At 62.3% G+C, this 26,481-nt stretch overlaps 5 protein-coding genes and 1 long non-coding RNA gene across 10 annotated transcripts in view; 3 read left to right on the plus strand and 3 right to left on the minus strand.

Moving 5' to 3' along the window:
* LOC136372830 (uncharacterized) overlaps positions 1 to 8,208 on the plus strand; it is an 87,185-nt gene extending 78,977 nt beyond the window's left edge. Inside the window, exon 2 of the long non-coding RNA XR_010745531.1 lies at positions 7,359 to 8,208. This is a non-coding gene — a long non-coding RNA (uncharacterized lncRNA). The remainder of the gene's footprint in view (positions 1 to 7,358) is intronic.
* On the plus strand, positions 4,572 to 8,208 carry DAZAP2 (DAZ associated protein 2). Its single transcript, XM_066337657.1, has 4 exons — positions 4,572 to 4,663; positions 5,427 to 5,539; positions 5,797 to 6,033; positions 6,841 to 8,208. Exons 1-4 carry the CDS (start codon positions 4,651 to 4,653, stop codon positions 6,964 to 6,966), a joined length of 489 nt encoding a protein of 162 aa, XP_066193754.1. The 5' UTR covers positions 4,572 to 4,650; the 3' UTR covers positions 6,967 to 8,208.
* Positions 8,043 to 12,340, minus strand: LOC136372827 (small cell adhesion glycoprotein-like). 2 transcript variants are annotated; one of them, XM_066337656.1, is made up of 4 exons: positions 11,951 to 12,340; positions 9,284 to 9,356; positions 9,115 to 9,189; positions 8,043 to 8,998 (listed from the first exon to the last, which is right to left on the minus strand). In XM_066337656.1, exons 2-4 carry the CDS (start codon positions 9,312 to 9,314, stop codon positions 8,835 to 8,837), a joined length of 270 nt encoding a protein of 89 aa, XP_066193753.1. In that variant the 5' UTR covers positions 9,315 to 9,356; positions 11,951 to 12,340; the 3' UTR covers positions 8,043 to 8,834. The 2 variants fall into 2 exon arrangements, with proteins under 2 accessions (XP_066193753.1, XP_066193752.1); XM_066337655.1 differs by lacking the exon at positions 11,951 to 12,340 and having other exon boundaries at positions 9,284 to 10,301.
* A 92-nt stretch (positions 12,341 to 12,432) lies between these two features.
* On the minus strand, positions 12,433 to 17,793 carry LOC136372823 (bridging integrator 2-like). Of its 2 annotated transcripts, none has more exons than XM_066337651.1 (11): positions 17,647 to 17,793; positions 16,324 to 16,404; positions 16,147 to 16,201; positions 15,376 to 15,470; positions 15,186 to 15,281; positions 15,001 to 15,108; positions 14,817 to 14,902; positions 14,165 to 14,240; positions 13,830 to 13,912; positions 12,867 to 13,563; positions 12,433 to 12,576 (listed from the first exon to the last, which is right to left on the minus strand). In XM_066337651.1, the coding sequence occupies exons 1-11, from the start codon at positions 17,722 to 17,724 to the stop codon at positions 12,469 to 12,471; spliced, it is 1,563 nt and encodes a 520-aa protein (XP_066193748.1). In that variant the 5' UTR covers positions 17,725 to 17,793; the 3' UTR covers positions 12,433 to 12,468. The 2 variants fall into 2 exon arrangements, with proteins under 2 accessions (XP_066193748.1, XP_066193747.1); XM_066337650.1 differs by having other exon boundaries at positions 12,852 to 13,563.
* Positions 17,794 to 19,104: 1,311 nt separating this feature from the next.
* On the plus strand, positions 19,105 to 20,983 carry LOC136372820 (chymotrypsin-like elastase family member 1). 2 transcript variants are annotated; one of them, XM_066337643.1, is made up of 8 exons: positions 19,111 to 19,193; positions 19,288 to 19,370; positions 19,465 to 19,565; positions 19,821 to 19,946; positions 20,035 to 20,171; positions 20,417 to 20,562; positions 20,643 to 20,792; positions 20,899 to 20,983. In XM_066337643.1, exons 1-8 carry the CDS (start codon positions 19,151 to 19,153, stop codon positions 20,914 to 20,916), a joined length of 804 nt encoding a protein of 267 aa, XP_066193740.1. In that variant the 5' UTR covers positions 19,111 to 19,150; the 3' UTR covers positions 20,917 to 20,983. The 2 variants fall into 2 exon arrangements, with proteins under 2 accessions (XP_066193739.1, XP_066193740.1); XM_066337642.1 differs by having other exon boundaries at positions 19,105 to 19,193; positions 19,288 to 19,565.
* Positions 20,984 to 24,379: 3,396 nt separating this feature from the next.
* On the minus strand, positions 24,380 to 26,268 carry LOC136372841 (chymotrypsin-like elastase family member 1). 2 transcript variants are annotated; one of them, XM_066337678.1, is made up of 8 exons: positions 26,170 to 26,227; positions 25,993 to 26,075; positions 25,798 to 25,898; positions 25,417 to 25,542; positions 25,192 to 25,328; positions 24,801 to 24,946; positions 24,571 to 24,720; positions 24,380 to 24,464 (listed from the first exon to the last, which is right to left on the minus strand). In XM_066337678.1, the coding sequence occupies exons 1-8, from the start codon at positions 26,210 to 26,212 to the stop codon at positions 24,447 to 24,449; spliced, it is 804 nt and encodes a 267-aa protein (XP_066193775.1). In that variant the 5' UTR covers positions 26,213 to 26,227; the 3' UTR covers positions 24,380 to 24,446. The 2 variants fall into 2 exon arrangements, with proteins under 2 accessions (XP_066193775.1, XP_066193774.1); XM_066337677.1 differs by having other exon boundaries at positions 25,798 to 26,075; positions 26,170 to 26,268.
* Between the last annotated feature and the right edge of the window lie 213 nt (positions 26,269 to 26,481).

Here is a 26,481-nt window from a genome sequence, read left to right on the forward strand (position 1 = left end):
TGGCACCCCTCAGCCCCCATTTCTGTGTCCCCCAACACGTGGTGTACCCCCAGTTTCCCCCACAAACCCAGCGCCCCTCTCCAAGCCCCACAGCCCCCCAAATCTGTCCTTCCCCCCTAAATCCCCCCTTCGGCTCCACCCGGCAGGACCCCAACACCGTCCTGCCCCCTTCAGCGCTGTTTCTCCTCTCCTACACTCCAAAATCCATTTCCCGCCCCCCCAAAATTCCCCAAAATGCCCCCCCCAGGGCAGGCACCTCCGTTCCCTGCCCCGCACCTCTCCAGCCCCCCCAATTCCGCCGTGTCCCCAGGGACCCCACTTGTGCCAGGTCCCCGCGGCACCCGCCAACCCTCAGCTCCCTTTCTGGTGCCCCCTGCCCCCCGCTGCCCCCCCCTCAGAGCGGCCGTGTCCCCCCAGTGCCCCCCAATTCCCCCACCCCGCGCCCCTCTGCCCCGCTCCGCCCCCCAAATCCCGCTGCCCCCCGAATCCCGCTGCCCCCCGAATCCCTCCGTCCCCCGAATCCCGCTGCCCCCGAATCCCGCTGCCCCCGTCGCCTCCCACCCCTGGGCTCTCTTTGCCCTCTCCGGGCAGGACCCCAAAACTGTCCCCAGCCCCCGCCCCCGTGTCTCCTCTGCTGCACTTTCAGCACCCCCAAATTCTCCTGCCCCCCGTTTAACCCCCGGACAGTTTCCCCCCCTTTTCCCCGACCCAGAGCTCTCCAGCCCCTCTCCCCCCTTCCCTGTTCCCCCAAATCCGGAATTCCCCCAAGGCTGTCCCCAAAGCCCCCCCCCGGCACCCCCCAATTCCCCCCGTCCTCATCCTCCCCTCTGCCCCCCCGCCTTTCTGCCCAGTTCCTCCCAGTTCTCCCCAGTTCCCCCCCGGCCCCACGGCCGCCCTCGGCGCCCCTCTGCCCCCCACCCCTCCCCTGACCCCCATTATCCCCCCACACCCCGCTGGCCCCCCGTTGGCCCCCGTTTTCCGCCGTTTTCCCCTCGCCTCCCCGCCCCCCCCACCGCTCTTTATCATAATATATAAATTATGCTAATTACGCCATTGCATATTCACCGCGCCGGGCCCGCCGCCCCCCGCCCGCCCCGGGCCCGCACTCACCGAGCCGGGGGTCGGGGCTCCGGGGGGGCCCCGGGGGGGCCGGGGGGGGCCCGGGGGGTCCCCGCCGCTCGCGCCGCTCCCGCGATCGCTGCGGCGGCGACGGCGGCGGCGGCACAAAGGGGCGGGGGGCGGCGGCGGAGCGGCCCCGGGACCACGGCCCGGGCCCACGGCGGGAGCGGCGGGGGCGGCTTACGGGGGGCTCGGGGCCGCGGGGGTCCCGGGAGGGGATTTTTGCCTCTTCCCGGGGTTTTGGGGCTGCTGCGTCATGAACATAATTTATGCGCAGGCCGCTGCCGCAGGGGCGCTGCCGCCCGCCGCCGCTGGGGGCGCTGCGAGCGGCGCCGCGGAGAGCCCGGGACCCCCGGGACCCCCGGACAGGGACCCCCGGGACAGGGACCTTGGGACCCCCGGACAGGGACCCCGGGACAGAGAGCCCGGGACCCCGGGACCCCCGGACAGGGACCCCGGGACAGAGAGCCCGGGACCCCCGGGACCCCCGGACAGGGACCCCGGGACAGGGACCTTGGGACCCCCGGACAGGGACCCCGGGACAGAGAGCCCGGGACCCCCGGGACCCCCGGACAGGGACCCCGGGACAGAGAGCCCGGGACCCCCGGGACCCCCGGACAGGGACCCCGGGACAGGGACCTTGGGACAGAGAGCCCGGGACAGAGAGCCCGGGACAGAGAGCCCGGGACCCCGGGACCCCCGGACAGGGACCCCCGGGACAGGGACCCCGGGACAGAGAGCCCGGGACCCCCGGACAGGGACCTTGGGACAGAGAGCCCGGGACAGGGACCCCGGGACAGAGAGCCCGGGACCCCCGGGACCCCCGGACAGGGACCCCGGGACAGGGACCCCGGGACAGAGAGCCCGGGGTAGAGAGCCCGGGACCCCCGGGACCCCCGGACAGGGACCTTGGGACAGAGAGCCCGGGACCCCCGGGACCCCCGGACAGGGACCCCGGGACAGGGACCCCGGGACAGAGAGCCCGGGGTAGAGAGCCCGGGACCCCCGGGACCCCCGGACAGGGACCCCGGGACAGGGACCCTGGGACAGAGAGCCCGGGACCCCCGGACAGGGACCTTGGGACAGAGACCCCGGGACAGAGACCCATGGACAGGGACCCGCTGGACAGGGACCACTGGGTCGGAGACCCCCGGGGTGGGGACCCCCAGGACAGAGATCCCAGAACAGAGATCTTGGAGACCCTTCAGAGACCCCCACTAGGATAGAGACCCCCGAGACCCCCCTGGACACCCGCTAGAAACCCCCGACCCAGACACCTTTTGGGGGCAGAGAGACCCCAGAGACCCCTCCAGAAGCCCCCTCAGAGGCGGAGGCTCCCGAGATGCCCCAGGGCCAAAAGCCCTCCCGGTGCGGAGACCCCCAGAGCAGAGGGAGCCCTCAGAGTCAGAGCCCCGCAGGGTCTGAGACACCAGGGAACCCCCTAAACCCGAAACTCCCCGAAACCAGAGAGGCCTCCTGAGCCCTGGGACCCCAAATCCAGAGCCCCTCCCCGACACCTGAACCAGAGCCTGCTCCAGCCCCAAGACCCCCAAATCAGAGGTTCCCAGCCCCAAATCCCCCCAAAACCCCAGACCCCAAAGTGCCGGGACCCCCCCAACCCCAGATCCCTTATCCAGGACCTCCCCGATCCCAGATCCCCCAAACCCCGGACCCCCCAAACCCCGGACCCCCAATCCCGGAGCCCTCCAACCCCCCAAGCCCCTGCAGTGTCAGGATCCCCCAGCCGAGAGGGGACAAAGGGGACAAGGGATGGTGTTGGGGGGGGAAGGGGGGGGACAAGGCCAAATATTGATAACCCCACAGCCAGACCGACCCTCCTCATTAATAATCATTAATATTCATTAATATTCTAATTAGCCCAGGTGCACCTGTTATTGGCGGCCACGGCCCAGTTCTGCCGGCTTCATTTGCATATGCGCTGCCGCGATTATGAATATTTAATAGGAATAGTTAAATACCTACAGCTCGTTAAAGCCCGGGCTCATTTGCATACATTTGCATAGCGCTAATAGATTGCGGACGGGGAAAGGAAAACAGCTCGGGTGAGGGGGCGGATTTTAATTAACAAAGACTCAGCGGGGGGCCGGGGGGGCTGGACGGGAGGGTCCCTAAGCGGGGGCTGGGGGTCCCTAAACCGGTCTGGGGCTGTCGGGGGGCAGAGGGGTCCCTCAGTGGGATCTGGGGTTAGAGGGAGGTCGGGAAGCGGGTTTGGGGGTGCCTAAGCGGGGTCTGGGGAGAACGGGGGGTCCCTAAAAAGGGTCTGAGGGTCTGAAGGGGGGTCTGGAGCGGAGAGGGGGTGTCCCGAAGTGGTTCTGCGCTCCCTGAGCGGGGTCGGGGCTGGGCTGGAGGGCTCGGGAGTCCCTAAGGGAAGGTCTGGGGGTCCCTGAGCGGTGTCTGGTCCCACTAGGAAGGTCGATATTATTTTTTTTTTTTTCCATTTCGCTGAGTTTGGAGGGTGAGGAATATTCCCCTTCATGAATTATTCATGACCACACCCCAGCTCCGCGAGGCTCATTTGCATATTCATGCGGCAGCTGCTACATTATTCATGAGCGGTTTGCTCGGGTTTGGGGATGGAGCCGGAGGAAAATGAGGCGGAAAAGGAGAGGTTTGAGTCCTGAAAGCACGGGCGAAATGAAGGGAGACTCCCACCCCAAAAATGGGAATTTTAGACTTCCAAGGGACGTTTTACGACCTAAGGGGTCGTAAATGATGATATAGAGACATATGGATTATTTATGTACAGCTTTATATATGTGATACTCATTATATATATTTTATGTACTATATAGTCTCTTCTTTTATCAGCATTTGTTGATTTTTTAATATGTTATACTATTAGGCTATATATTGTGTATTTATAAAAAAATTTACTGCCATATATTCATATTATATTATATATCATAACATATTTATAGATTTATGCATAATTATATGATTTTTGTACGAATATATCCTTATATTAATTAATATGTTTTATTTATTAGTCCTTATTAATATTCCTTCCGATATATTATAGATTACACTACTGCATTTAAAAATATTTATTTACTATTTTGATATATTATTGTAGTATGTATCATATACCTCTATGAGTTTTATAGGTATTTTAGAAATACTTTATAAATATTTATTTTAACTGTATTTTATATTTCATTCTCATGCATTAATGCGCAAATACAGAACGCTGTGATTTTATTACCAGTTTTCTAGTATTCTCTACATTTGAGATTAAATTTTACACAATATTTCCGAGCCCCGCTCGGTGGCCGGCCCCCTTCCCCTGCAGCCCCCCGCTGTGACCCCGCCCCCATTGGCCCCGCCCCCTCCGCTCCCCGTTACCCGCGGCCCCTTTAAGAGCGCGCGGCCCCGCCCCCGAGCGCGATGACGTCACAACGCCCGCTTCCTGCCCCGCTTCCTGCCCCGTCCCTCACCCTCCCCCACGGGCCGCCCCCGCCTCCTCCTCGTCCTCCTCCTCCCCCCGCCGTGCCCGCGGGAGCCGCCGCCGCCATGAACGGCAAAGGCAAGGCCGGGGCGGGGCCCCTCGGGCCCTTTGACCGGAGCCCCCGGGCCCTGCCGGGAGCGCGGCCCGGGCCGCGGCGCCTTTAAGGGCGTCTGAGGGCACGGGCTGGGCGGGGCCTGGGGCGGGGCCGGGGCGGGGCCGGGGTTGCCATGGAGAAGCGTGCTCAGCCTCGCTTTGGCCCAGGGGGCGGGGCTGGGGGACATTCCATGGGAGGGGGGGTCTGAGGCTTTGGGGACATTCCATGGGAGGGGCGGGGGGGTCTGAAGCTTTGGGGACATTCCATGGGAGGGGCGGGGGGGTCTGAAGCTTTGGGGACATTCCATGGGAGGGGCGGGGGGGGGGTCTGAGGCTTTGGGGACATTCCATGGGAGGGGCCGGGGGGGGTCTGAGGCTTTGGGGACATTCCATGGGAGGGGCGGGGGGGGGTCTGAGGCTTTGGGGGCGATTCCATGGGAGGGGCGGGGGGGATCTGAGGCTTTGGGGACATTCCATGGGAGGGGCGGGGGGGGCTGAGGCTTGGGGGGCGGTACCATGGGAGGGGCCGGGGGGGGGTCTGAGGCCAGGCCGGGCGCAGGGGGTGGCAGCGCTTTGGGGACACTGAGGCCGGGCCGATGCCATATGGGGTGGGGGGCAGGGCGGGGCAGTGATCCCGGGTGAACGGGCCGGGGGTTGATCCCTCCGGGGGGCTCAGGGCACGGGGCGATTTCCAGCTCCATCCCAGACTCCTCGCTCCCGGCTCTCCTGACCCCTTTGTGTCCCGCAGGGCCGTTCCCAGGCCAGCCCTCGTTCCCGGGCCCGGCGCCCCCCGGGTACCCCCAGACCCTGCCCGTGCCGCAGCCGCCCCCATACCTCGACCCTGCAGCTGCGTACCCCGAGGTAGGTGGAACACCTCTGCAGAGGGGCTTTTACCCGGGACCCCTCGTGTCCATAGCCCTGGGGGAACCCTGGAGCTCACCTTGGACAGGGACCACTTCTTCCCATCTCCCAAGTGACCCAAACCCCCCATTGAAGCCCGGGGTGAAATCCGGGTGATTCCCTGCTCCCGCAGGCAGGTGAGAGCCCCCTGGGTGCTGGCTGCACACCTGGATTTGGGATAACGCCTGTCTGACCGTGCTGACTCGGTGTTTTTCCAGCTCTACCGTCTGAGCTTCGTCCCCCTGGGTGCTGCTGGCATCCCCCCGGTGTCCCCAGCGTACCCAGGTGCGTCCCTGTACCTGCCCCTGGCCCCGCCGCTGCCCGTGGGGGCTCTGGGCTCCCCCGTGGCCTATTTCCCGCTGGGACAGGTGTATCCACCGGGATCCACAGTGCTGCTGGAAGGGGGGTTTGACCCCGCAGCCAGGCTGGGGACAGCTGGCACCACCAGCATCCCGGTGAGTGCAGGTGGGCTTGGGGATTGCTGGGGAGGTTTGGGACAGGGGGCACAGGTGGGTCTGTGGGGTTGGGTGGGAAGGTTTGGGACAGGGGGCACCGGCAGCATCCCGGGGAGTGCAGGTGGATGCACAGAATCGGGGGATTTGGGTGGGGAGGGACCAGAAGATCACCTGGCCCTGGCCCAAGTGGGTCCCAGCCCCATCCCACCTGATCCCAGGTGGGCTCAGGGGTTGCAGGTGGCTCTGGCTCACAGCCTGGCTGGTGCTGCCCAAATCTGGGCTGGGGGGAGCAGGGCAAGGGGGCCCTTGGCCACCTGAACGTCGCCTGTTCCCACAGCTGGGCCTGGCACTTCCCGTGAGCTGGGGGAGGGTCCTGCTCACCTGGTCCGTGCTTCCCCAGACTCCTTTGGCTCCCCTTCCCTGGAACCTGAGAGGTTCCTGCTCCCCTGGAATTGCCACCTGCAGCTCGCTGACAGGTGGAGAGTGTGTCCCACAGGTGTTGGCACAGGTGACAGGTGTCCCCCACCTGGCCCAGGTGCCACAGGCCTCAGATATGGGTCAGGGCTGAGGACCCAACGTGTCCCACCCCCGGGTGCTGTCCCTCAGCAGGGGGTGGGGACATTGCTGTGTCCCCACAGCCCACGGGGGCTTTGTGCCTGCCCCAGGTGTGACACTGACCTCGGTGTCATGACCTTGTCCCCCACTCCTGTCACGGCACTGACATCGGCTGGCCCGTCCTGTCGTGACAGTGACCTCGGCTGTCCCCTTGTCGTGACAGTGACCCGTCCTTCCCTTTGTGTCTTGCAGCCGCCGCCCACCGGGTGCCCCCCGGGTGCCCCCCCGGTGCCCGTCCCGCCCGGAGCCACCGTCCTGCTGCCCCCGCGCAAGGGGGGCTTCCTGGGGGGGGCCGGGGGCGGCTTCAGCCTCTGGTGAGGGGGGCCCGGGTTTGGGGGACCCCCCCGCCCGTCAGCGCCTCCCCCCAGGTACCTGCACTGCGCCTGGGGACCCCCAAAGGCCGGGGAGGGACCCCCACTTCCCGCAGGTGACACCAATGGGTGACAGGGGAGGGGTTTGGTCAATTAGGGGGTCCCGGGGGGGTGGGGGTCATTCATAAATAGGGGTGAGCTCAGCCCTGCCTCTTCCTCATTTATATTCAGCTCTAATTGATTATGGCCTAATTATGCTCTGGGGAAGGGTTTCCCCTTCCACTGCCTTTATCCCTCTGCTGGACCCATCCGGATTTTCCTTCCTTTTAGGAAAGGTGGATTTTGGGTAGAAAACAGGCAAAATCTCCTCCCCAGAGATGAAAAATTCCCTTCCCAGAGGCAAAACTCTCCTTCCCAGAAGTGGGAAGGACACCTGAGCCCTTCCCGGCCTTACTCCAGAGGTGCCCCCTCACCCTCTCCCACCTTTCTCCCCCAGAAATGTCTGTCCTGGGATTGTTTTAACCCACTCCGAGTACTCTTGGATTGTTTGCACTTCAGCTCTAATCAAAGCCATGACCGGTGCCAGGGCCGTGCTGCAGCTCCCGTGGGATCCTCCCATTCCAGCTAGAACCAGGTTTAACCGATGCTTAACTAGCAAACGCTTGATTTTAACTCAGACCTGGTGGTTTTTGCACCCAAATTCCTTAAATCCGAGAGGCTGGTTTCCATCTGTCCCGGCTGTGGGGGACTGTCAGGGAACACACAGATCCCTTGGGCTCTTCAGCAGCGGAGGGTTTGGGGGCGTTATCAATGGGTTTATCAATGGGTTTATCAATGAGTTGTTTATCGGTAGGTTTGTGAATGAGTTTTATGAACGGGATGTTTGTGGGCGGATTTTTATGGACTGAGGAGCTCATAAATGGGTTGTGAATGGGTTTATCGAAGTGTTTATCAGTGAGTCACGCCTGCGATGATAACCAAACCTCCACAAGCTTGGGAGGAACGTTTCAGGGATCCTCAATCGGGTGTTATTTTTTCTTTTTGGCTGTTATTCGATGAAGAAAGAGCTCAGATTCGACTCCATTTTATCTTAATATTTCACTTTAATCTGAATCCGTGTCCTCTGTGTGTGTGTGACCGTCCCTGACTGTTCCTGAGCTCGGCTCTCGGACTCTCTGTGCTGCACTGAACATGTGGAGTTTTTATACTAAAACCCAAAAAATAAAAATAAAGATTATTTTGAAAATTTCAGTGAAGTAACAAATTTCTGTTGGGCCTCTGAGAACCCCTTTGGCTGCTGCCAACCGGGGCTTTTCTCACTTCTTTCCTTTTTCCTGCTGAGTTGGGGACTTCCTCTTTTGGGACTTTTATTTTTTGGGGGGTAATTAGGGTTTTTCCTGCCCTCGGGCACCCACACATTCCTTCCATGGTTTGCTTCATAAATTAAGGAAACAAAACCAACTAAATCAAACAAAATCAGTCTGTGAATCCTCAGCTTTGGGCAGAACCCCAGCTCCGGGGGGTTCAGGTAGATCACAAGCTCCAGGATAGTCAGGCAGATCCTTGCTCCAGGATATTTAGGCAAAACCTCAACCCCAGGGAATTTAGGCAGGTTTCCAATTTAGGTGGGTCCCCAAATCCAGGGAATTTACTCCAGGGAATTTAGGCAGCTTCCCAGTTTAGGAAGATCCTCCACCTCCAAGAAATTTCGGCAGATCCTCAACTCCGGAATATTCAGGTGGACCCCCAGCTCCAGGGAATTCGGGCAGATCCCCGATGGCAGGGAATTCAGGTAGCATCCCAACTCCTGAAAATTTATGTAGACGCCCAACTCCAGAGAACTTCGGGACCTGTGTGGATCCCAGGGTTTTATCCTTAGATAAAATATTCCTCCTTCTCCTTGGAGGGCGCCTCCTCCCGCGGGGCCGTGTCCGGCTCCGGCTGCTCGTAGGTGCGGTAGGAGCCCTGGTTGCGGTACAGGTAAATCCCGATCACCACCAGCACGGTGAGCAGGGTGAGGAACACCAGGGCGATCACCACTGCGGGGGGAAGCAGAGCGGAGCGGGGCTCAGCCCGGGGCACAGAACGGAGCGGGGCTCGGCCCGGAGCGGCGGCCCCGGCCCCGGGGAGGAACAGGAGCCGCGGCCTCACTCACCTGCGATGACCGCGGTGTCAACGTCCTCATGGCCCGGGGGCGTGGGAGCCTTCCTCAGGTACGGGGTCGTCAGGTCTTCCTCGGGACAGGAGAGAGAGGGAGGTGAGGGGGAGCCGGAGCCGGGCGGAGAAGGTGGGAAAAGCCCCGAAAAGCGGCTCCAGGCGCTCACCTGAGCTCAGGTGGGGCTGATCTCCCTCCATCGCATCGGCTCCTTTCTCGTGGATGTTTGGGGTCCTTCAGAGCTGCCAAAAATAGCGATAAGAGCGGTAAATTCCCACTCAGTGCCCCATCAGCTGTGCTCAGGTAGGGTGAGATCTCTCCTTCCAGCGGCTCCTTCCAGGTGAGGCTCCGGGTTCCTTCGGAACTGCCAAAAATAGGGATAAAAATAGTGATTTCCTACAAATCGCCCCGAAAGGCTCCGCGCGAGGGGGGTGCTGCAGCACCAATTACGCGCTGGTATTGCTGGAGCTGGGAAGAACCAGCCGCTGACTGGATATACTCCCAAATCTTGTGAGCTTCCAAGTCTTTAAAAGTCCTTGAAAATGCCCTAAATCCGTTGGCGGAGGTCGATGCCGCGGAATTGCCCGACCCACCTTGGGCTGTGTCCCCCAAAGTGTCCCGGCGGTGGCTCCGGCGCTCGGGGATTCCGTGACTCAGCGCGGCCGGGAGCGGATCAAATCTCATTCGTTTGGGGTTTTTTAAAAAAAGAGGAAATCGAGCGGCGGCAGCGGGGCAGGAGCGAGGAGTGGCTCCGGCGGGCCGGGAGCCGGGAATTGGGGCCGGGGAAGGTGGGATTTGGGGTTGGGGGAGAGCCGGGAATTTGGGCTGGGGGACCCCGAGAATAGGGGCCGGGGAGGGCCCAGGAATTCGGGGAGTGAACGTTCCCTTCCCCGCAGCAGGACAGGGAGGGCACCCCGAGCAGGCGATGCCCGCGTTGGGTTCGGGCTCGGGCTGGCAGCAGTCACCGGCTCATTAAACTCAGTTTTACCTAAAATTAGCCCTGCTTTAAACCTGTTTTGAATTTAAACCCAGCTTTGCTTTAAATCTGGTTTTGCTGTAAGACCAGTTCTGCTTTAAAACTACTCCGGCATTAAACCTTGCTTTGTTTTAATCCAGTTTCACTTTAGACTTTGTTTTGCTTTAAACCCAGCTTTGCATTAAACTCAATGTTATTTCCAGCACAATTTTGCTTTAATCTTGGTTTACTTTAATCCAGTTTTATGTTAAACCTAGCTTTTCTTTAAGCTTGGTTTTGCTCTAAACTCATTTTGCTTTAAACCCAGCTTCACTTTAAGCTTTTCATTAAACTCAGCTTTGAATTAAACCTGATTTTACCTTTAAACCCAGTTTGATTTAGACATGATTTTGCTTTAAACACAGTTTTGCATTAAATCCGGAGTTGCTTTAATCCCAGCTTTGTTTTAAACCCAGGTTTTCTTCAAACCCAACTTTGAATTAAACCAAGTTTTACTTTAAACAGTTTCATTTTAAATCTGGTTTTGCTTTAAGCCAACCCTTCACTAAGGCCAGCTTTGCTGTGAAGCTCCCCCAGCAGAGCTCTCCGGGCTCTGGGCCTTTCCCAAAGCCAACCACGACCTTCCCATGGAGCAGCTGCTGCTCCCGGGTGGCTTTGGAGCAAAAACTGGGTCTTATTTCCCCCAAAGAGACTGAGGTTTAAAAGAAGAAGAGCAAAAGATGCTGCTGGGTGGGACGAGAGCTGGTCTGAGCCTTAGGGAGGGTTTCTTGGGAAGTCTGGCACTGCCAGGGGGAAAGATGTACCAGTACCCAAAAAATTGAATCCTAGGACCCACAGCACCTGAAAAACGGAATCCTGGGACTCACCAAAGGTTTAAAGTGAGTTTTTTTCTGAGGGAAAGGTTTGCTTTCCACCAAACCACGCGTGTTAATGGAAGTGGAGCTCCTCGTGCTCTGTCCTGGGGCAGGGATGCTCCTCCCTGCGCATCCCCCTCACTGCTCCCGCCGTGGGACCGTGGGAAGGACCCGGTGATCCCAGCGCGGAAAACCACGGTATTTTTGGCAGTGCCAGGCCGGATCCAGCCCAGAAGAGGGGGGCTGGCAGTGGGAGTGAATCATTCCCGGCACGCTGCATCCCGATGGATTTCCATGTGTTTTTAAAGCAGGGTTGTGAAAAACCTTCATCTTCCTCATTCCTGCGCTCGGGCTGAGCGGCTCCAGAGCCGTTCCCAAGGGAAACTCCACCCCACCTCACTGCTCCCGTCCCAAAAACTCCTTCGAGGAGCGCTGGGGATGCAGCCACCCCATTGCCGTGCCCATTCCCGGTGCCTGGAGGACCAAACCCTCCCCACAGGGATTTTTAGCAGTGCCTTCGCAGTCCCCCCAGTCCCATCCCACTTCCATTCCCATTCCCGGCGGATGGAGGATGGGATCACCAAACCATCCCCACAGGCTTTTGGGGGTGCTCAGCAGCCCCTTCCCCGCCCCCCCTTTCCCCTCCCCGCCTATGGAGGGCGGGATCCGCTGCTCACCCTGGTGTCTGCTCCGTCACCTTGGGATGAGCCCCTGGGATCAGCGCTTTGCTTTCCCCTGTTTCCCCCTCAGCTTTCCTGCCGGATTTCCTGCTTTCAGCCTCTCCCTGTGGCAGGATCCGGCCCTTTCCCTCGCCTTCCACCCCAAATCCAGCTGGAAAACGCCCGGCCGAGCCCCGACAGCCCGGCTTCACCCCAGACCGGCTGCACGCCTCGCTTCAGGCCTCCGGTGCCTCCCTGTGCCTGGGGCAGGACCCCTGGAGCCCCGCAGGGAGTGGGAATTCCGGGGGGACATCCCGGGGTCCAGGGCCCGCTCCTGCAGCTCTTACCTGCCGGCACCATGTGCGGCTCCAGGTGAAGGCGGTGCCCAGGTGAAGGCGTTGTCCTTTTTCTACCTCACCTTTCCAGTTCGGCCGGAATGAGGAACCACCCTGAGGATTCCTCCCCCGTTAACCCCTCGCTGGCTGCGGGGCCGAGCCATCGCCCCGGAGATCGGGAGTGGGGTTTTGTGCGGGAATGGCGGAATTCTGGATCACGGGAGCAGAAAATCAGAGTGTTTGGGGGATTTTTTGGCGTGACAACGCATTTTCCAGGAACTGGTGGAACGGGCTCGACGCCTTTTCCCCGAGTCACGCGTGTTGGAGGGGGAGGGAGTGACAACCCCCAACCTCCCCTCCACTCCTCAGCCCCCCCAAATCCACCGGTGAGGATCCCCCCCGGACCCCTCCGTCATTCCAGATACGGGACTTCGCCACATTTTTTTCCATCTTTATTTCGGACGGGTTGAGGGGCTGGGAAATGCATTCTGGGGAATGAATTTGGGGAAGACGCCGCGTTTCCTGTGGGATCACAGGATGCTGAAGGACTCGGGGGAATCCTGGGGGGGCTCGGCAGCACCTGAGGGGTCCCGGCTTGTGTCCTGGCTCGTGTCCTGCTCCGGTGTCCCGGAAGGGCCCTGGGAGAGACACGGGGGTGACACCGGCACCTCGTGATCCCGTTAAACCCCATCCCAAAGGGGCCGAGCCCCACGCCCCCTGCAGCCGCCTGGGTTGGGGGTCCAGGGGGGGACCGGCTGATCCCGGGTCCAGCCCCACCTGCCCCAGGAGGTGTCCCACGGGCTGGGTTTGTCCCCCTCGTGTCCCCACATCCCGCCGCGGTGTCCCCCGAGCCGGGAAACCCCCTGTGTGTGCTCCCCGCCCCCACCCCTGCCGTCTCCCAGACCGTTCCCACCCCAGTTCTGCGCACCTCTGGCTCCACATCTGTCACCTCCGCGCTGTCCTCGACGTCACCGCTCTGTCCCCGCTCACCGCCGAGCTGGCACGGCTCCCCAGGACACGCCGGTGCCGCTGCTGCGGGCCCGGGGACACGGCAGGGGACAGCTGCGGTGGGGGACGGCACCGCGGGACCTGCCCCACCCTCAACGCTGGTGGCCCCGCTGTCCCCTGCCGCGTCCGCGGCTTTTCCCGGCTCTGGTGACAAGGTGCCGGTGGCCTGGGCAATTGCCTCGGATAAAATCAGTGACGCCAGGGAGGTGGCGATGCCCTCGGGGTCCCCCGGAGCGCCGCTGTCACCCCCCGGCTCGGCGGCTGTCGCCGATGTCTCCTGAGCAGGGGACAGAGAGTCGGCGTCGGGGCCGGGCTCCGGGTTCTCCTCGCTGGACACCGACACTGTCACCGCTGTCGCCTGCTCCGGGGGCGCGTGGTCGGGCTCCGGGCTCTCCTCGCTGGACACCGAGTCCAGGGACCCTCCGCCGGCGGGAGAGGCCGGGGGCGGCCCGGGGGAAACAGCGCCCAGGTCCCCGTTGGCGGCGGGGTCGGTGGCAGCGCCGGCCCCGCCGGGGGACGCCGGTGTCACCTCCGCGACCACCGCGGGCGCCTTGTCCGGGCACGGGAACACGGCCGGGGGGCTCACGGGCGCCGAGATGACCAGCGAGCGGCGGTTGCTGAGAGGGCGGGACAGAGCGGGTCACCTCGGGGTGTCCCCAAGCATCCTTGGGGTGTCACCGTCCCAGCTTGCAGGTGACGCTTCCCCATCCAGCAGGACCCTGATGAACTCCCCAGGCCCACCAAAAAGCTCCTTCAGCCCGTCTTTGGCAGGTGCCCGCCCACCGCAGGACTTTGGGGCCGCAGCCTGCATCGCATTTGTGGGGGCTGGGGGGAAAATTGTCCCCTTAACCTCCGCTGTCCCCTCATCGCCCCCCGGTGTTACCTGGGGACACCTTTGATGATGAACACCTTGCTCGAGTGCTGCTTCTCCAGTTTGCTCATCACCTCGTACAGGTCCCGGTTGAGCTGGGGAGCGGGGACACAGAGACATTTCAGGGGGTCCCCAGGTGGCCCCATCACCCGGGGGCTCAGCAGGGTCCCCAACACTTGGGGACACCCCGAACACCCTCGGGCTGCTCTGAATGAATTAAACGAAGAGCGGGGACTCTGGAGGGGTGGGGAACAGCACCGGCGTAGCCTCCTGGGGACACCTAGGGACACCTGGGGACACCTGGGGACACCTGGTGCTGCTGGGGGCGCGGAGGACGTGTTCATCACCTTGCTCATCTCCTTGTAGAAGACGTCACGGAGATTGGAGATGTTCTGGAAAACGGTGACGTAACAGGCGATGCGGCTGCGGGGGACACCGGAGGGGTCTGGGGCTGCCCCACGATGTCCCACGGAGGGGACACTGGAGCTGTCTGGGGGTGCTCAGCCCATCCCACCCGCTGAGTGCCCAACTCCGTGGACGCAGCAGGGAAGGGGAATGGCCCCTCAGGGCCACCCCGTGGATGCTGTGGAATTGCCACCTCCCACTGTCACAGGCGCCCGTGGCCGATGTCCCCCAGGACCCCCGATGTGTCCCCAGGGTGGGCTTTGAGGAGAGACCCACGCAAGTTTTTCCCTGCCACGGGGGGACCTCACCCACCCAGTGGCACCCGTGCCCACCCGTGTCCCCCAGCCCCACAATATCCACCCGTCCCTGCTGTGTCACCCAGCCCCACGATGTCCCCAAGCCCCACAATGTCCCTCAAGCCCCTGGCCCGTGATGTCCCCAAACCCTTGTGGTGTCTCCCAGTCCCATGGTCCCACCCCCAGCCTGACAACCCCTACAGTGACCTCCAGCCCCGTGATGTCCCCAAACCCCTGCAGCGTTCCCTCATGTCCCCGAGGCCCCGCGCTGTCCCCAGCCCCTGTGACAGTCCCGTACCTGCCGTACAGGACGGGCAGCTCCTCCCGCAGCTCGCTGTTCAGCTCCTCAAACACCGCCTGGGCTTTGTTGAACTCCTCCTCAGCCTGCGGGGCGACACGGGGGGGGCCGTGGCTTTGTCCCCAAGGCCGGGGGACTGTCCCCACGTGGGGGCTGTGCCGGGGGAGTCTCGAGGGGTCCCAACCTTGGCGATTTTGGCCTCGTCCTTTTTCTTGGCGCTCTGCAGAGCCTCTAGGTGGTGCCGGGCGCTGTCGTAGTCCACGAGCTTTCGGCCCCGCTTGGCGATGCGCTCCTGGGCGGGGGGGACAGGTGAGCCACACCCCGCCGTGTCCCCCCTGTCCCCAACCCCGCCCGACGCGCAGAGGGCACCTTGAAATCCCCGAACTGAGCCAGGTAATTCTCCATGAGCCTCAGGGCTTGGTCGGCCAACTTGGCCTCGTAGTCTTCCCACAGGAGGTCATTGCTCTGGGGGGACAGGGCCAGGGACAGCGGTGACACCCTGGACCCTGCCACCTCCCCCCAGGCTTCAAGGGGACCCTTGGGGACAGCCAGAACTCACGTCGGCGATGGCTCGGAGCTCCTGGTGCCCGTCCCACTCGGGGCTGTAAATCTCCTGCAGCGTCTCGGCCACTCTGCGGGAGCTCTCGTGCATCACTGCGGGCACAGGCACCGTCAGTGCTCATTCATCCCTCAGCTTATGGATCTATTCGCTGCTCTCTGCTGGTGTTTATGGGCCTGGGCGCGTTATTTTAAATGATCTGTGGTCTCTATTATCTATTATATATATATATATATATACCATATCTATCTGATAGATATGCATTAGCTGTTTTTCTTTATGATATCCCGTATATAATATATATCCCATATATATTCATTATCTATCATCACACATACAGTAGTCTGATTATTATCTTATCTTTAATATATCTTTACTTTTTATATCTATTATTTTATGTCTTTGTTATCTATTGTTTTTCTCTTTATTATCCCATATGTTTTTAATACATAATGAGATATAAAGATATATATATTGCATATATCATATATGTAAGATATGTAATATATATCTCATCCATTATATATTATCTATTATCCCACGTATAGTATTTTTATTATCTATTTTCTCCTTATTATCCATTTGTAGCTTGCAATCTATTTATTTTCAATATTTATGTTTATTTTTCTTTATTTTGATTTAATACTGATTTTGAAATTAATAACCTATTTATTATAAGCGTGATTTATTTCCTCTTTATTCCTTATTTATTATCCTGGCTCCGCCCCGAGTCCATCCCTGTTCCCAGGATTTCCCGGGTCGGTTCCACACCTCTCACGGCTCCCACGAACCCCTTGAGGTCCTTGTAGAGTTTGTGACCCTCGTTCTGCAAAACACGGTGGCGAGGAGGGGGTCAGGGCTGTCCGCGGGTCTGGGGGGGGACGGGGACCCCCAGGGTGGCTCGGGGTGTCCCCCATGTCCCCGATGTCCCCGGGGTCCCCCTGTCACCTGCTGCAGCTGGAAGTTGTAGGCGCTCTGCTCGAACTGCTCATCTTTGGTTTCCACAGTTTTGCCCAATTTTTGCAAAACCTGTGATGGAGGGAGAGGGGAAGAGCCCAAACACACCCCGAGGTCACCGGGCTGTGCCCCCTGGGCCCCCCAAACCCCCGAGGGGCTGCCGAGGGTCTGGCAGGGCGCGATTTACGTGGAAATGCAAAATCTCACCGCCTTTATTATTTTTAGGAAAACAGCGAATTTTTGCGTGCCAACCCACCTCCCACCTTAAACCCGGTGGGTGCAGTCGTGTGCACCCCAAAACACCCCGGGCCCCGACTGTGGGGTACTGGGGGCACCGTGAGGAGGATGAGGAGGGTCTGAGGCTGAAGGAGAGGAGAGGCTGGGCCGGGTGGGGGGAGATTTGGGGTGTCCAGGAAGAGAACTCCCCTGGGAAAGTCTGGGGCCAGGCAGGAAGGAGTTTTGGGGTGCCCAGGAAGAAGGCGACCCTCTGGAAAATGACTGAAGCCAGACGGGGGGAAGTTCAAGGTGTCCAGGAAAAGGCTGAGCCCCCCAGGAAGAGGCCAGGGCTGGGAGCGGGGAGCTTTGGAGTGTCCAGGAAGAGCTTTTGGCTGGGTCAGAGGGAGATTTGGGATGTCCAGGAAGAGGTTGGGCCCCCCGGGAAGTGGCTGGGAGCGGCTGGGAGGGAGATTTGCTGTGTGCAGGAAGCGGCCGGAGCCTGGCCCGGGATGATTGAGCCGTGGGAAAGCCAAATTTAGCACCAAGCGCCGGCCAGGAAACCTGGGAGGGTGAAGGTTTGAGGGGGGGGGTCTTTGTGTCACCCCCAAAAGGGGAGTCATGGCACGGTTTTGGGGACAGGAAAGGAAAGAAGCTCCCCCAGAATAACCCCAAAGCAGCTGAGGATTGCCCTGCTCGTGCCGCTTCCGCAGCCCTTCCCCCTCCCTTCCTGTGGGGCTGGGGCCCATCTCACCAACATTCCTGGGACCACCAGCCCAGCCGGGCCCTGCTGGGGACCCTCAGCGCCAGCCAGACCCCGTGCCACCACCCCACAGCCCCCCCATAACCCCTGCAGGGCGTTTTGGGTGGAAAACTGCCCCTCATTAGAGAAGCCAAAGTCCCCTGGGGAGCTTTGGGAGATGCCATCCTCCAAAGCCTTGGAGCAACGATGATGTTGACCCAGAAACTCCCAAATTCCCACCCTCCGAGCACCCAAAGGAGCTGAGCTGCTCCCTTTGGGCCCCGCCGGGAGCACTGCGGTGGGGAAGAAGGACAACCCCAGGCACAGCTGGGATCTGGGGGTGGGTGGCACCTCCATACCTTCTCCTGGGCGCGGCTGAAGCGTTTCTGGACCTGCCTGGCGAAGAGCCCGGCGCTGCCGCTCCTGCCCTCGGCCATGGCCCCGGCCCGGCCCCGCCCGTGGCCCCGCGGCTGCCGTTGGAGGGTTTTGATGAAGGAAGTGGGAGGCGAGGCCAAGCAGCATCCGCTGCGCGCCCCGGAACCCCCAGAACCCCCAAAAGGCTCCCCTGGCACCTAGGACAGGGCTGGGCCACGGGGCTGGGGGCCAAGGCGGATCCAGCGCCGGGAGAAACCCACAAGGATCATCCAGGCAGCTCCTGGCCCTGCACAGGACAACCCTAAAAGTCCACTGATAAAATCCCAGCGTTCAAGATTGTCAAAAAGGTTCCAGACCGCTCAGGTCATGGAATAACCAGAGGTGGAAAGGAGCTGCAGGGATGGTAAGGATCACCTGTTGGTTCTGGGACAACCCCAAAGATCCCCAAAATCCAAGAGTGTTGCCCAAGACCTCTCTGATGTCCAGAGACACGGAATCATGGATATCCTGAGTTGGAAAGGACCCACTGGGAACAAAGTATTGTGGAACATCTGGAGTTGAAGGGGGCACAGGTTGTGTCCAGCTTTGGCCCTGCACAGGACAACCCCAAAACTCTCATTAATCCATAAAATCCACCTTTGTAGATCAAAATGAGTTGACAGCTCTTTGTGCCACAGCGGGTGGCTCAGCTGTGGATTGGGGTGTCCCTGGCTGGGGTGGAGCCCTTGCTGCTGTCCCTCGCCGCGTGCCCTTGGTGCTGATACAACAAACAGGGGATTAGTGGGACGCTGTGTTCCTGTGAAATCTTGTGATTCCCTTGGAGATAAGGGCAGAACTGCACCGGGTGCTTTTTGCTGCCTTCATTCCGCTTGACCTGGGTGACCCCACGAGCCCCGGGATCCCAAATGCTCTTTGCCAGCGCCTGTGCCTCCAGGGCCAAGGTTCCCCCCCAAAACAGCCTCAGCAGTTTGGAGTTGAAGTGGTAAAAAATGACACCGTTTGGGCCCAAACTCCAGGCTTTATTTCAAACCATTTCGCTGTTTCGTTTAGCCCCAGACTCCGGCCGCGGCTGGGCCTTGGGGAGGGGGCCAAGGTCGTGTCCTGGGGCTGCCTCCATTTCCCCGGGCCAGCGCCCCGCGGCTCCGCTCCGGTGTCGGATCAGCCTCAGGAGCCATCCCACAAACCACGGCCCTGGAGAGCCGCAGCCGAGGCCTCCTCGGGCCGACACCGGGACAAGCCCGTGACACCGCCCGGGGACACGGCGACAGCAGGTGGCAGCGCGGCGCAGCGTCTCCCCAGAGGGACCCAGAGGCTCGGGGCGCTCGGGGCGTCCCTCGGGAGCCTCGGGGCCGTGTGTGCTTTGGCACAGGGGCCAAGGCCGCCGACGGGGCCGCGGCAGCTGCTGCCCTTCCCGCGCCTCCTCCCGCGGCCCCGTTAAAGCGCCGGCGGGGAGCGCCTCGGCCCCACCGCGGACACCGGCGCTCCACGATGATGCTGCAGCTCGTGCTCCTCGCCGCCCTCGCCCTGTGCGGTGAGTACCACCCGGAGCCTTCGGCCTCCGCACCTCCTCAATCCCCCCTCGGCCCGCGCCCCGGCGGGGCCTGACGCCGTCCCCGTGTCCCCAGGGCGCTGCTCCGAGCTGGATGTCGAGGACATGCAGCGGGTGGTCGGCGGCAGCGAGGCGCGCTCGCACTCCTGGCCCTACCAGGTGGGTCCTGCCGGAGCCCCGCGGCCGCTGCCGGGGCTCTGCGGCCGCCGGGACCCCGCGCTCAGCCCCGGCCCGTGTCTCGCCCCCTGCCCAGATCTCCCTCCAGTATTACTCCAACGGCGGCTGGTACCACACCTGCGGAGGCTCCCTCATCCAGAGGAACTGGGTGATGACCGCCGCCCACTGCGTCAACAAGTGAGCGAGTCACCAAGTGCCCCCTCCTTCCTCTCGCCAAACCTCCTTGCCCCCAAAAGCCTTCCCGAGGGGAAAAGCTGCCTGCCGCAAGGCGCAGAGCAGCCGCCCTCGCAGGGCTTCGGGGCTCCGCGGCCCAAAAGGCCCTCGGGGCTTCTCTGGGAGCAACTTGTCCCTGCTCTGACCCTCCCGCACCAGCCCACGCTTCCAGTGAGCGGAATTCGGGGCTCACGGGGGCTTTTTGCACCTCGCCGCCAGTAACCTGCAGTACCGTGTGGTGGCCGGCGAGCACAACCTCAACGCCAACGACGGCAGCGAGCAGATCTTCAGCGTCAGCAAGATCGTCGTCCACCCCTACTGGAACAGCAACAACGTGGCCGCCGGGTAAGGCCGCCGGGAGGGCACACGGGGGGAGCCCGCACGGCCTTTGGGCCCGGGGGTCCTTAGAGCATCCTCTCCGTGCTCCCGGCAGCTACGACATCGCCCTGTTCCGCCTGAGCGGCTACGCCACCCTGAACAGCGCCGTGCAGCTGGCCGTGCTGCCCCAGGAGGGCAGCATCCTGTCCAACAACTACCCCTGCTACATCACGGGCTGGGGCCTGACCCGCAGTGAGTGACTTCGGGGCTCTCCCCGCCCCAAACTGTCCCCGGAGCGCGCCGGCCAAGGCCGGCAGCCGCGGCGGCTCCCGGAGCCCCGGGCGGCCCCGGGACGCTTGGCTCGGGCCTTTGCCGGGGCCGTGCCCGGCTTTGTGGGGCCGGGCGGGGCCGGAGGGGCTCGGCGGGGGCCGCGGGCTCCGCTTCGGCCGGGCCCTCGCGGCGTCGGGCGGGCGCTGACCGGGCCCGGCTCCTCGCAGGCAACGGGCAGCTGTCCAGCGTCCTGCTGCAGGCATACCTGCCCGTCGTCAGCTACCAGACCTGCTCCAGCTCGTCCTACTGGGGCTCCACCGTCAAGAACACCATGGTGTGCGCCGGCGGCGACGGCGTGCGCTCCGGCTGCCAGGTGCGCCCGCGGCCCCCGCGCTGCCCCCGCGGCCCCGGCGGCCCCCGCAGCCCCGGCTCACGCCGCTCCTCGCTCCGCAGGGCGATTCCGGCGGTCCCCTGAGCTGCGCCGTCAACGGGCAGTACCAGGTGCACGGCGTCACCAGCTTCGTGTCCAGCCTGGGCTGCAACGTCTACCGCAAGCCCACCGTGTTCACCCGCGTCTCCGCCTACGTCTCCTGGATCAACAGCGTAAGGCGGCCGTGCCGGGCCGGCCCCGGCCCCGGCGGCGCTCCCGGGGCACCGCTGCGCCCGCCCCGGCGCCCCGCGCCTCAGCCCGGCCCTTTCTCCCTTCCAGGTCATCGCCCAGAACTGAGCGCAGCGGGACGAGCGCTCGCTGCCCCTCGGCCCTGGACATCTCCCGACTGTCCCCCGCCGCCCTCAATAAAATCTCTCCTCCCGTCTCTGTGCCTCCGTGCTGCCTCGGCCCGCGCCCGCCGATCCTTCCTCCTAAACGCCTCGACCTCCTCCTCCCCTCCCAGCTCCCGCACCAGCCCTTCCCCATCTCCGCCTCCTCCTCCTCGCTCCTCACGGATCGGTCCTGGCGAGCAGGAGCCGGCTCCGAGCTGTCGGGGCGGCCCCAATCCCTGCTTGGGGACGCTGGACAAGGGGGAAATGCCGCAAATCCCCTTCCCGGGCTGCAAGTGGCTGTGCCCGGCACTGCTGAAGCCGCTCGAGGGCTGTGCCCGCTTCTGCCCCTCCCATCGAGGAAAACACGGAGGGGCTGGGCCGTGTCCGGGGAAGGGAACAGAGCCGGGCCAGGGGCTGGAGAACTCCTGAGGGAGCTGGGGAAGGGGCTCAGCCCGGAGAAAAGGAGGCTCGGGGGGCACCTTGTGGCTCTGCACAACTCCCTGACAGGAGGGGACAGCCAGGGGAGGTCGGGCTCTGCTCCCGGGGCACAGGGACAGGAGGTGAGGGAGCGGCCCCAGGCTGGGCCAGGGCAGGGGCAGCTTGGACATCAGGAGGGATTTCCCCATGGGAAGGGTGGTCGGGCCTTGGCAGGGGCTGCCCGGGGAGGTGGCGGAGTCCCCATCCACGGAGGTGTCCAAGGAAGGCCTGGATGTGGCACTCAGTGCTCTGGGCTGGGGACAAGGTGGGGATCAGGCACAGCTTGGAGTCGATGCTCTGGGAGGGCTTTTCCCTCCTCAGGGATTCTGGAATTCTGTGCTCGGTGTGCTGAGGAACACAGCTGGTGCAGCAGCTCAGTTGGTGGTTGAGATGAAAGTTGAGATCTGGGTGGTACAAGAGGCCGTGAGGAGACCTTGTGGGGACACAGATGGAGATAGTGCTGAGGGCAGTCGTGACTGCGATTTGTTGCTGCCGTGTTAATTATCCGAGAGTGGGAACAGCCTGTTTTCCCCCAGCTCTGGGTGTGATAAAGAGTGATTTAGTTGGGATGGGATGTGTTGGAGTCAGTTGGAGTCTGCTGGCCGTACTCTGAGGAGGAAGGGACAGAAGTTCGGCAAGGGACTAATGAGCTAAGGTACTGTACAAGGGACAGACAGGGAGAGGCAGCTGTGCCAGGGACAGAAGGGAGTGAGCTGGAACAGAAGAAAGAGTAGAAGAAGAGCTGAGGCAGTGAGTCTACAGCCTAGCTGCTGCTATAAATGGACAAACTCTGAGAGCTGTGTGGAGCTGCCCATAAAAAGCTGTAGAGAAAAGGTATGAGAGACTTCTAAATAATAAGGTGCCCAGGCTTGGAGCCCCCTGAAGTTTTTAAAGAGGCACTCTGAGTGCAGTGTCTGTCTCGACTTCCACAGTGAACTGCTGACCCTTTGCTCACCCTTTGCTGACCGTTTCCTGATCCTTTGGAGGGCAGTGGCACAGCTAGTGGGGTGGACACTGGGAGAGACAGGAGGAGCCAAAGATTTGGGAGGAAGAGCAAAACTTGCACTCTTGGACTGTAAAGGGATAAATCTGAGGGGTTCCCTCGTCGGGCTCCTCCTCAGAGGCAGCAGTTCGGGCTGTGCCCGTGTCACAGGAATCGATGCCTTTGTGTGACAGGACAGCTGAGACTGCTGAGGGAAACCAGGGCTGGAAGGGAAGGGGAAACCCGGCCTGACTGTGGGAGAGGGGCTGTGGGGACTCCAGTGGGGCTTGTCGGATCCCTGGAGCCACTGCTGGGAAGGGGCTCCAGTCCCTGCAGTGGAAGTCTCCGGAGGTGGGAGTGCAATGGCCAGAGAACCTTGGGAATGGTCAGACTGGGAAGTTCCATTAACGAGGGCACCAGGCCTGGTACCGTGATTGTGACAATCTCCTTCTTATAAATACATATCATAAGTTGCTTTTCACAAATATCAGAGTGAATAGTGTCTGTATAATTGTACCGTATTGTGTTTTGTTAATGAGAGTTCAGAAAGATGATGACCGTATTTTCTGATTGTGACATAGTGTGAATAGTGGAAAGACTGGGTTGTCCTCTTTGGGACATCTGAAACCAACCAAGCCAAGAATTATGAGGAAGAGGTCGTCCCCTTATTGCCCTGCAGGAAGGCTGCTGGATTTCGGGGGTTTTTATCAAAATAAAACCAGCCAAGACCCATCTTACCAGAAAAAGTGGAGCCACCCACAAATAAATCTATCAAATAAGATGATTGAGGAAACTTGAAACAGAAAAGAATGTTTTAATATCTATTGAATATGTAAAAGAGCAAATCCTTAAAACACCGTAATTCAGAAAGAAGGGTGTGCTTTCTGGTGAGGCACCCCAGCAGAAACGTTTGCTCTTATGTCTGTCTCCTAATTGTCTATTTTATTTTTTATTAACCTTATAAAATTTTAAAAGAGAGTGGAACTCGTTTTTACATCCTGATGTCACACCTGCCCCTCCTCTGGCACAGCTTGAGACTCTTCCCTCACCTCCTGTCCCCTGAGCACTATCTCCATCTGTGTCCCCACAAGGTCTCCTCACGGCCTCTTGTACCACCCAGAGCTCAACTTTCATCTCAACCACCAACTGAGCTGCTGCACCAGCTGTGTTCCTCAGCACACCGAGCACAGAATTCCAGAATCCCTGAGGAGGGAAAAGCCCTCCCAGAGCATCGACTCCAAGCTGTGCCTGATCCCCACCTTGTCCCCAGCCCAGAGCACTGAGTGCCACATCCAGGCCTTCCTTGGACACCTCCGTGGATGGGGACTCCGCCACCTCCCCGGGCAGCCCCTGCCAAGGCCCGACCACCCTTCCCATGGGGAAATCCCTCCTGATGTCCAAGCTGCCCCTGCCCTGGCCCAGCCTGGGGCCGCTCCCTCACCTCCTGTCCCTGTGCCCCGGGAGCAGAGCCCGACCTCCCCTGGCTGTCCCCTCCTGTCAGGGAGTTGTGCAGAGCCACAAGGTGCCCCCCGAGCCTCCTTTTCTCCGGGCTGAGCCCCTTCCCCAGCTCCCTCAGGAGTTCTCCAGCCCCTGGCCCGGCTCTGTTCCCTTCCCCGGACACGGCCCAGCCCCTCCGTGTTTTCCTCGATGGGAGGGGCAGAAGCGGGCACAGCCCTCGAGCGGCTTCAGCAGTGCCGGGCACAGCCACTTGCAGCCCGGGAAGGGGATTTGCGGCATTTCCCCCTTGTCCAGCGTCCCCAAGCAGGGATTGGGGCCGCCCCGACAGCTCGGAGCCGGCTCCTGCTCGCCAGGACCGATCCGTGAGGAGCGAGGAGGAGGAGGAGGAGATGGGGAAGGGTTGGTGCGGGAGCTGGGAGGGGAGGAGGAGGTCGAGGCGTTTAGGAGGAAGGATCGGCGGGCGCGAGCCGAGGCAGCACGGAGGCACAGAGACGGGAGGAGAGATTTTATTGAGGGCGGCGGGGGACAGTCGGGGGATGTCCAGGGCCGAGGGGCAGCGAGCGCTCGTCCCGCTGCGCTCAGTTCTGGGCGATGACCTGGAAGGGAGAAAGGGCCGGGCTGAGGCGCGGGGCGCCGGGGCGGGCGCAGCGGTGCCCCGGGAGCGCCGCCGGGGCCGGGGCCGGCCCGGCACGGCCGCCTTACGCTGTTGATCCAGGAGACGTAGGCGGAGACGCGGGTGAACACGGTGGGCTTGCGGTAGACGTTGCAGCCCAGGCTGGACACGAAGCTGGTGACGCCGTGCACCTGGTACTGCCCGTTGACGGCGCAGCTCAGGGGACCGCCGGAATCGCCCTGCGGAGCGAGGAGCGGCGTGAGCCGGGGCTGCGGGGGCCGCCGGGGCCGCGGGGGCAGCGCGGGGGCCGCGGGCGCACCTGGCAGCCGGAGCGCACGCCGTCGCCGCCGGCGCACACCATGGTGTTCTTGACGGTGGAGCCCCAGTAGGACGAGCTGGAGCAGGTCTGGTAGCTGACGACGGGCAGGTATGCCTGCAGCAGGACGCTGGACAGCTGCCCGTTGCCTGCGAGGAGCCGGGCCCGGTCAGCGCCCGGCCGACGCCGCGAGGGCCCGGCCGAAGCGGAGCCCGCGGCCCCCGCCGAGCCCCTCCGGCCCCGCCCGGCCCCACAAAGCCGGGCACGGCCCCGGCAAAGGCCCGAGCCAAGCGTCCCGGGGCCGCCCGGGGCTCCGGGAGCCGCCGCGGCTGCCGGCCTTGGCCGGCGCGCTCCGGGGACAGTTTGGGGCGGGGAGAGCCCCGAAGTCACTCACTGCGGGTCAGGCCCCAGCCCGTGATGTAGCAGGGGTAGTTGTTGGACAGGATGCTGCCCTCCTGGGGCAGCACGGCCAGCTGCACGGCGCTGTTCAGGGTGGCGTAGCCGCTCAGGCGGAACAGGGCGATGTCGTAGCTGCCGGGAGCACGGAGAGGATGCTCTAAGGACCCCCGGGCCCAAAGGCCGTGCGGGCTCCCCCCGTGTGCCCTCCCGGCGGCCTTACCCGGCGGCCACGTTGTTGCTGTTCCAGTAGGGGTGGACGACGATCTTGCTGACGCTGAAGATCTGCTCGCTGCCGTCGTTGGCGTTGAGGTTGTGCTCGCCGGCCACCACACGGTACTGCAGGTTACTGGCGGCGAGGTGCAAAAAGCCCCCGTGAGCCCCGAATTCCGCTCACTGGAAGCGTGGGCTGGTGCGGGAGGGTCAGAGCAGGGACAAGTTGCTCCCAGAGAAGCCCCGAGGGCCTTTTGGGCCGCGGAGCCCCGAAGCCCTGCGAGGGCGGCGGCTCTGCGCCTTGCGGCAGGCAGCTTTTCCCCTCGGGAAGGCTTTTGGGGGCAAGGAGGTTTGGCGAGAGGAAGGAGGGGGCACTTGGTGACTCGCTCACTTGTTGACGCAGTGGGCGGCGGTCATCACCCAGTTCCTCTGGATGAGGGAGCCTCCGCAGGTGTGGTACCAGCCGCCGTTGGAGTAATACTGGAGGGAGATCTGGGCAGGGGGCGAGACACGGGCCGGGGCTGAGCGCGGGGTCCCGGCGCCCGCAGAGCCCCGGCAGCGGCCGCGGGGCTCCGGCAGGACCCACCTGGTAGGGCCAGGAGTGCGAGCGCGCCTCGCTGCCGCCGACCACCCGCTGCACGTCCTCGACATCCAGCTCGGAGCAGCGCCCTGGGGACACGGGGACGGCGTCAGGCCCCGCCGGGGCGCGGGCCGAGGGGGGATTGAGGAGGTGCGGAGGCCGAAGGGTCCGGGCGGGACTCACCGCACAGGGCGAGGGCGGCGAGGAGCACGAGCTGCAGCATCATCGTGGAGCGCCGGTGTCCGCGGTGGGGCCGAGGCGCTCCCCGCGGGCGCTTTAACGGGGCCGCGGGAGGAGGCGCGGGAAGGGCAGCAGCTGCCGCGGCCCCGTCGGCGGCCTTGGCCCCTGTGCCAAAGCACACACGGCCCCGAGGCTCCCGAGGGACGCCCCGAGCGCCCCGAGCCTCTGGGTCCCTCTGGGGAGACGCTGCCCCGCGCTGCCACCTGCTGTCGCCGTGTCCCCCGGCGGTGTCACGGGCTTGTCCCGGTGTCGGCC

This window comes from Sylvia atricapilla, chromosome 29 (genome assembly GCF_009819655.1).
Source record: "Sylvia atricapilla isolate bSylAtr1 chromosome 29, bSylAtr1.pri, whole genome shotgun sequence".
Classification (NCBI taxonomy): domain Eukaryota; kingdom Metazoa; phylum Chordata; class Aves; order Passeriformes; family Sylviidae; genus Sylvia; species Sylvia atricapilla.

Bases quoted from the DNA above. Each gene is read 5' to 3' on its own strand.
- LOC136372820 (XM_066337642.1), top strand. From the start codon at position 19,306: ATGTCGAGGACATGCAGCGGGTGGTCGGCGGCAGCGAGGCGCGCTCGC. The intron at 19,947-20,034 runs GTAAGGCCGCCG...TGCTCCCGGCAG, and splicing joins AGCAACAACGTGGCCGCCGG to CTACGACATCGCCCTGTTCC. The intron at 20,563-20,642 runs GTGCGCCCGCGG...CTCGCTCCGCAG, and splicing joins GCGTGCGCTCCGGCTGCCAG to GGCGATTCCGGCGGTCCCCT.
- DAZAP2 (XM_066337657.1), top strand. The intron at 5,540-5,796 runs GTAGGTGGAACA...GTGTTTTTCCAG, and splicing joins CTGCAGCTGCGTACCCCGAG to CTCTACCGTCTGAGCTTCGT. The intron at 6,034-6,840 runs GTGAGTGCAGGT...TGTGTCTTGCAG, and splicing joins CTGGCACCACCAGCATCCCG to CCGCCGCCCACCGGGTGCCC.
- LOC136372827 (XM_066337656.1), bottom strand. From the start codon at position 9,314: ATGGAGGGAGATCAGCCCCACCTGAGCTCAG. The intron at 9,190-9,283 runs GTGAGCGCCTGG...GTCCCGAGGAAG, and splicing joins TCAGCCCCACCTGAGCTCAG to ACCTGACGACCCCGTACCTG. The intron at 8,999-9,114 runs GTGAGTGAGGCC...TTCCCCCCGCAG, and splicing joins TGACACCGCGGTCATCGCAG to TGGTGATCGCCCTGGTGTTC.
- LOC136372823 (XM_066337650.1), bottom strand. From the start codon at position 17,724: ATGGCCGAGGGCAGGAGCGGCAGCGCCGGGCTCTTCGCCAGGCAGGTC. The intron at 16,202-16,323 runs GTGACAGGGGGA...CGTGTTTTGCAG, and splicing joins ACAACTTCCAGCTGCAGCAG to AACGAGGGTCACAAACTCTA. The intron at 14,241-14,816 runs GTACGGGACTGT...TGTCCCCCGCAG, and splicing joins CTGCCCGTCCTGTACGGCAG to CCGCATCGCCTGTTACGTCA.
- LOC136372841 (XM_066337677.1), bottom strand. From the start codon at position 26,057: ATGTCGAGGACGTGCAGCGGGTGGTCGGCGGCAGCGAGGCGCGCTCGC. The intron at 25,543-25,797 runs GTGAGCGAGTCA...CCTCGCCGCCAG, and splicing joins GCCGCCCACTGCGTCAACAA to TAACCTGCAGTACCGTGTGG. The intron at 24,721-24,800 runs GTGCGCCCGCGG...CTCGCTCCGCAG, and splicing joins GCGTGCGCTCCGGCTGCCAG to GGCGATTCCGGCGGTCCCCT.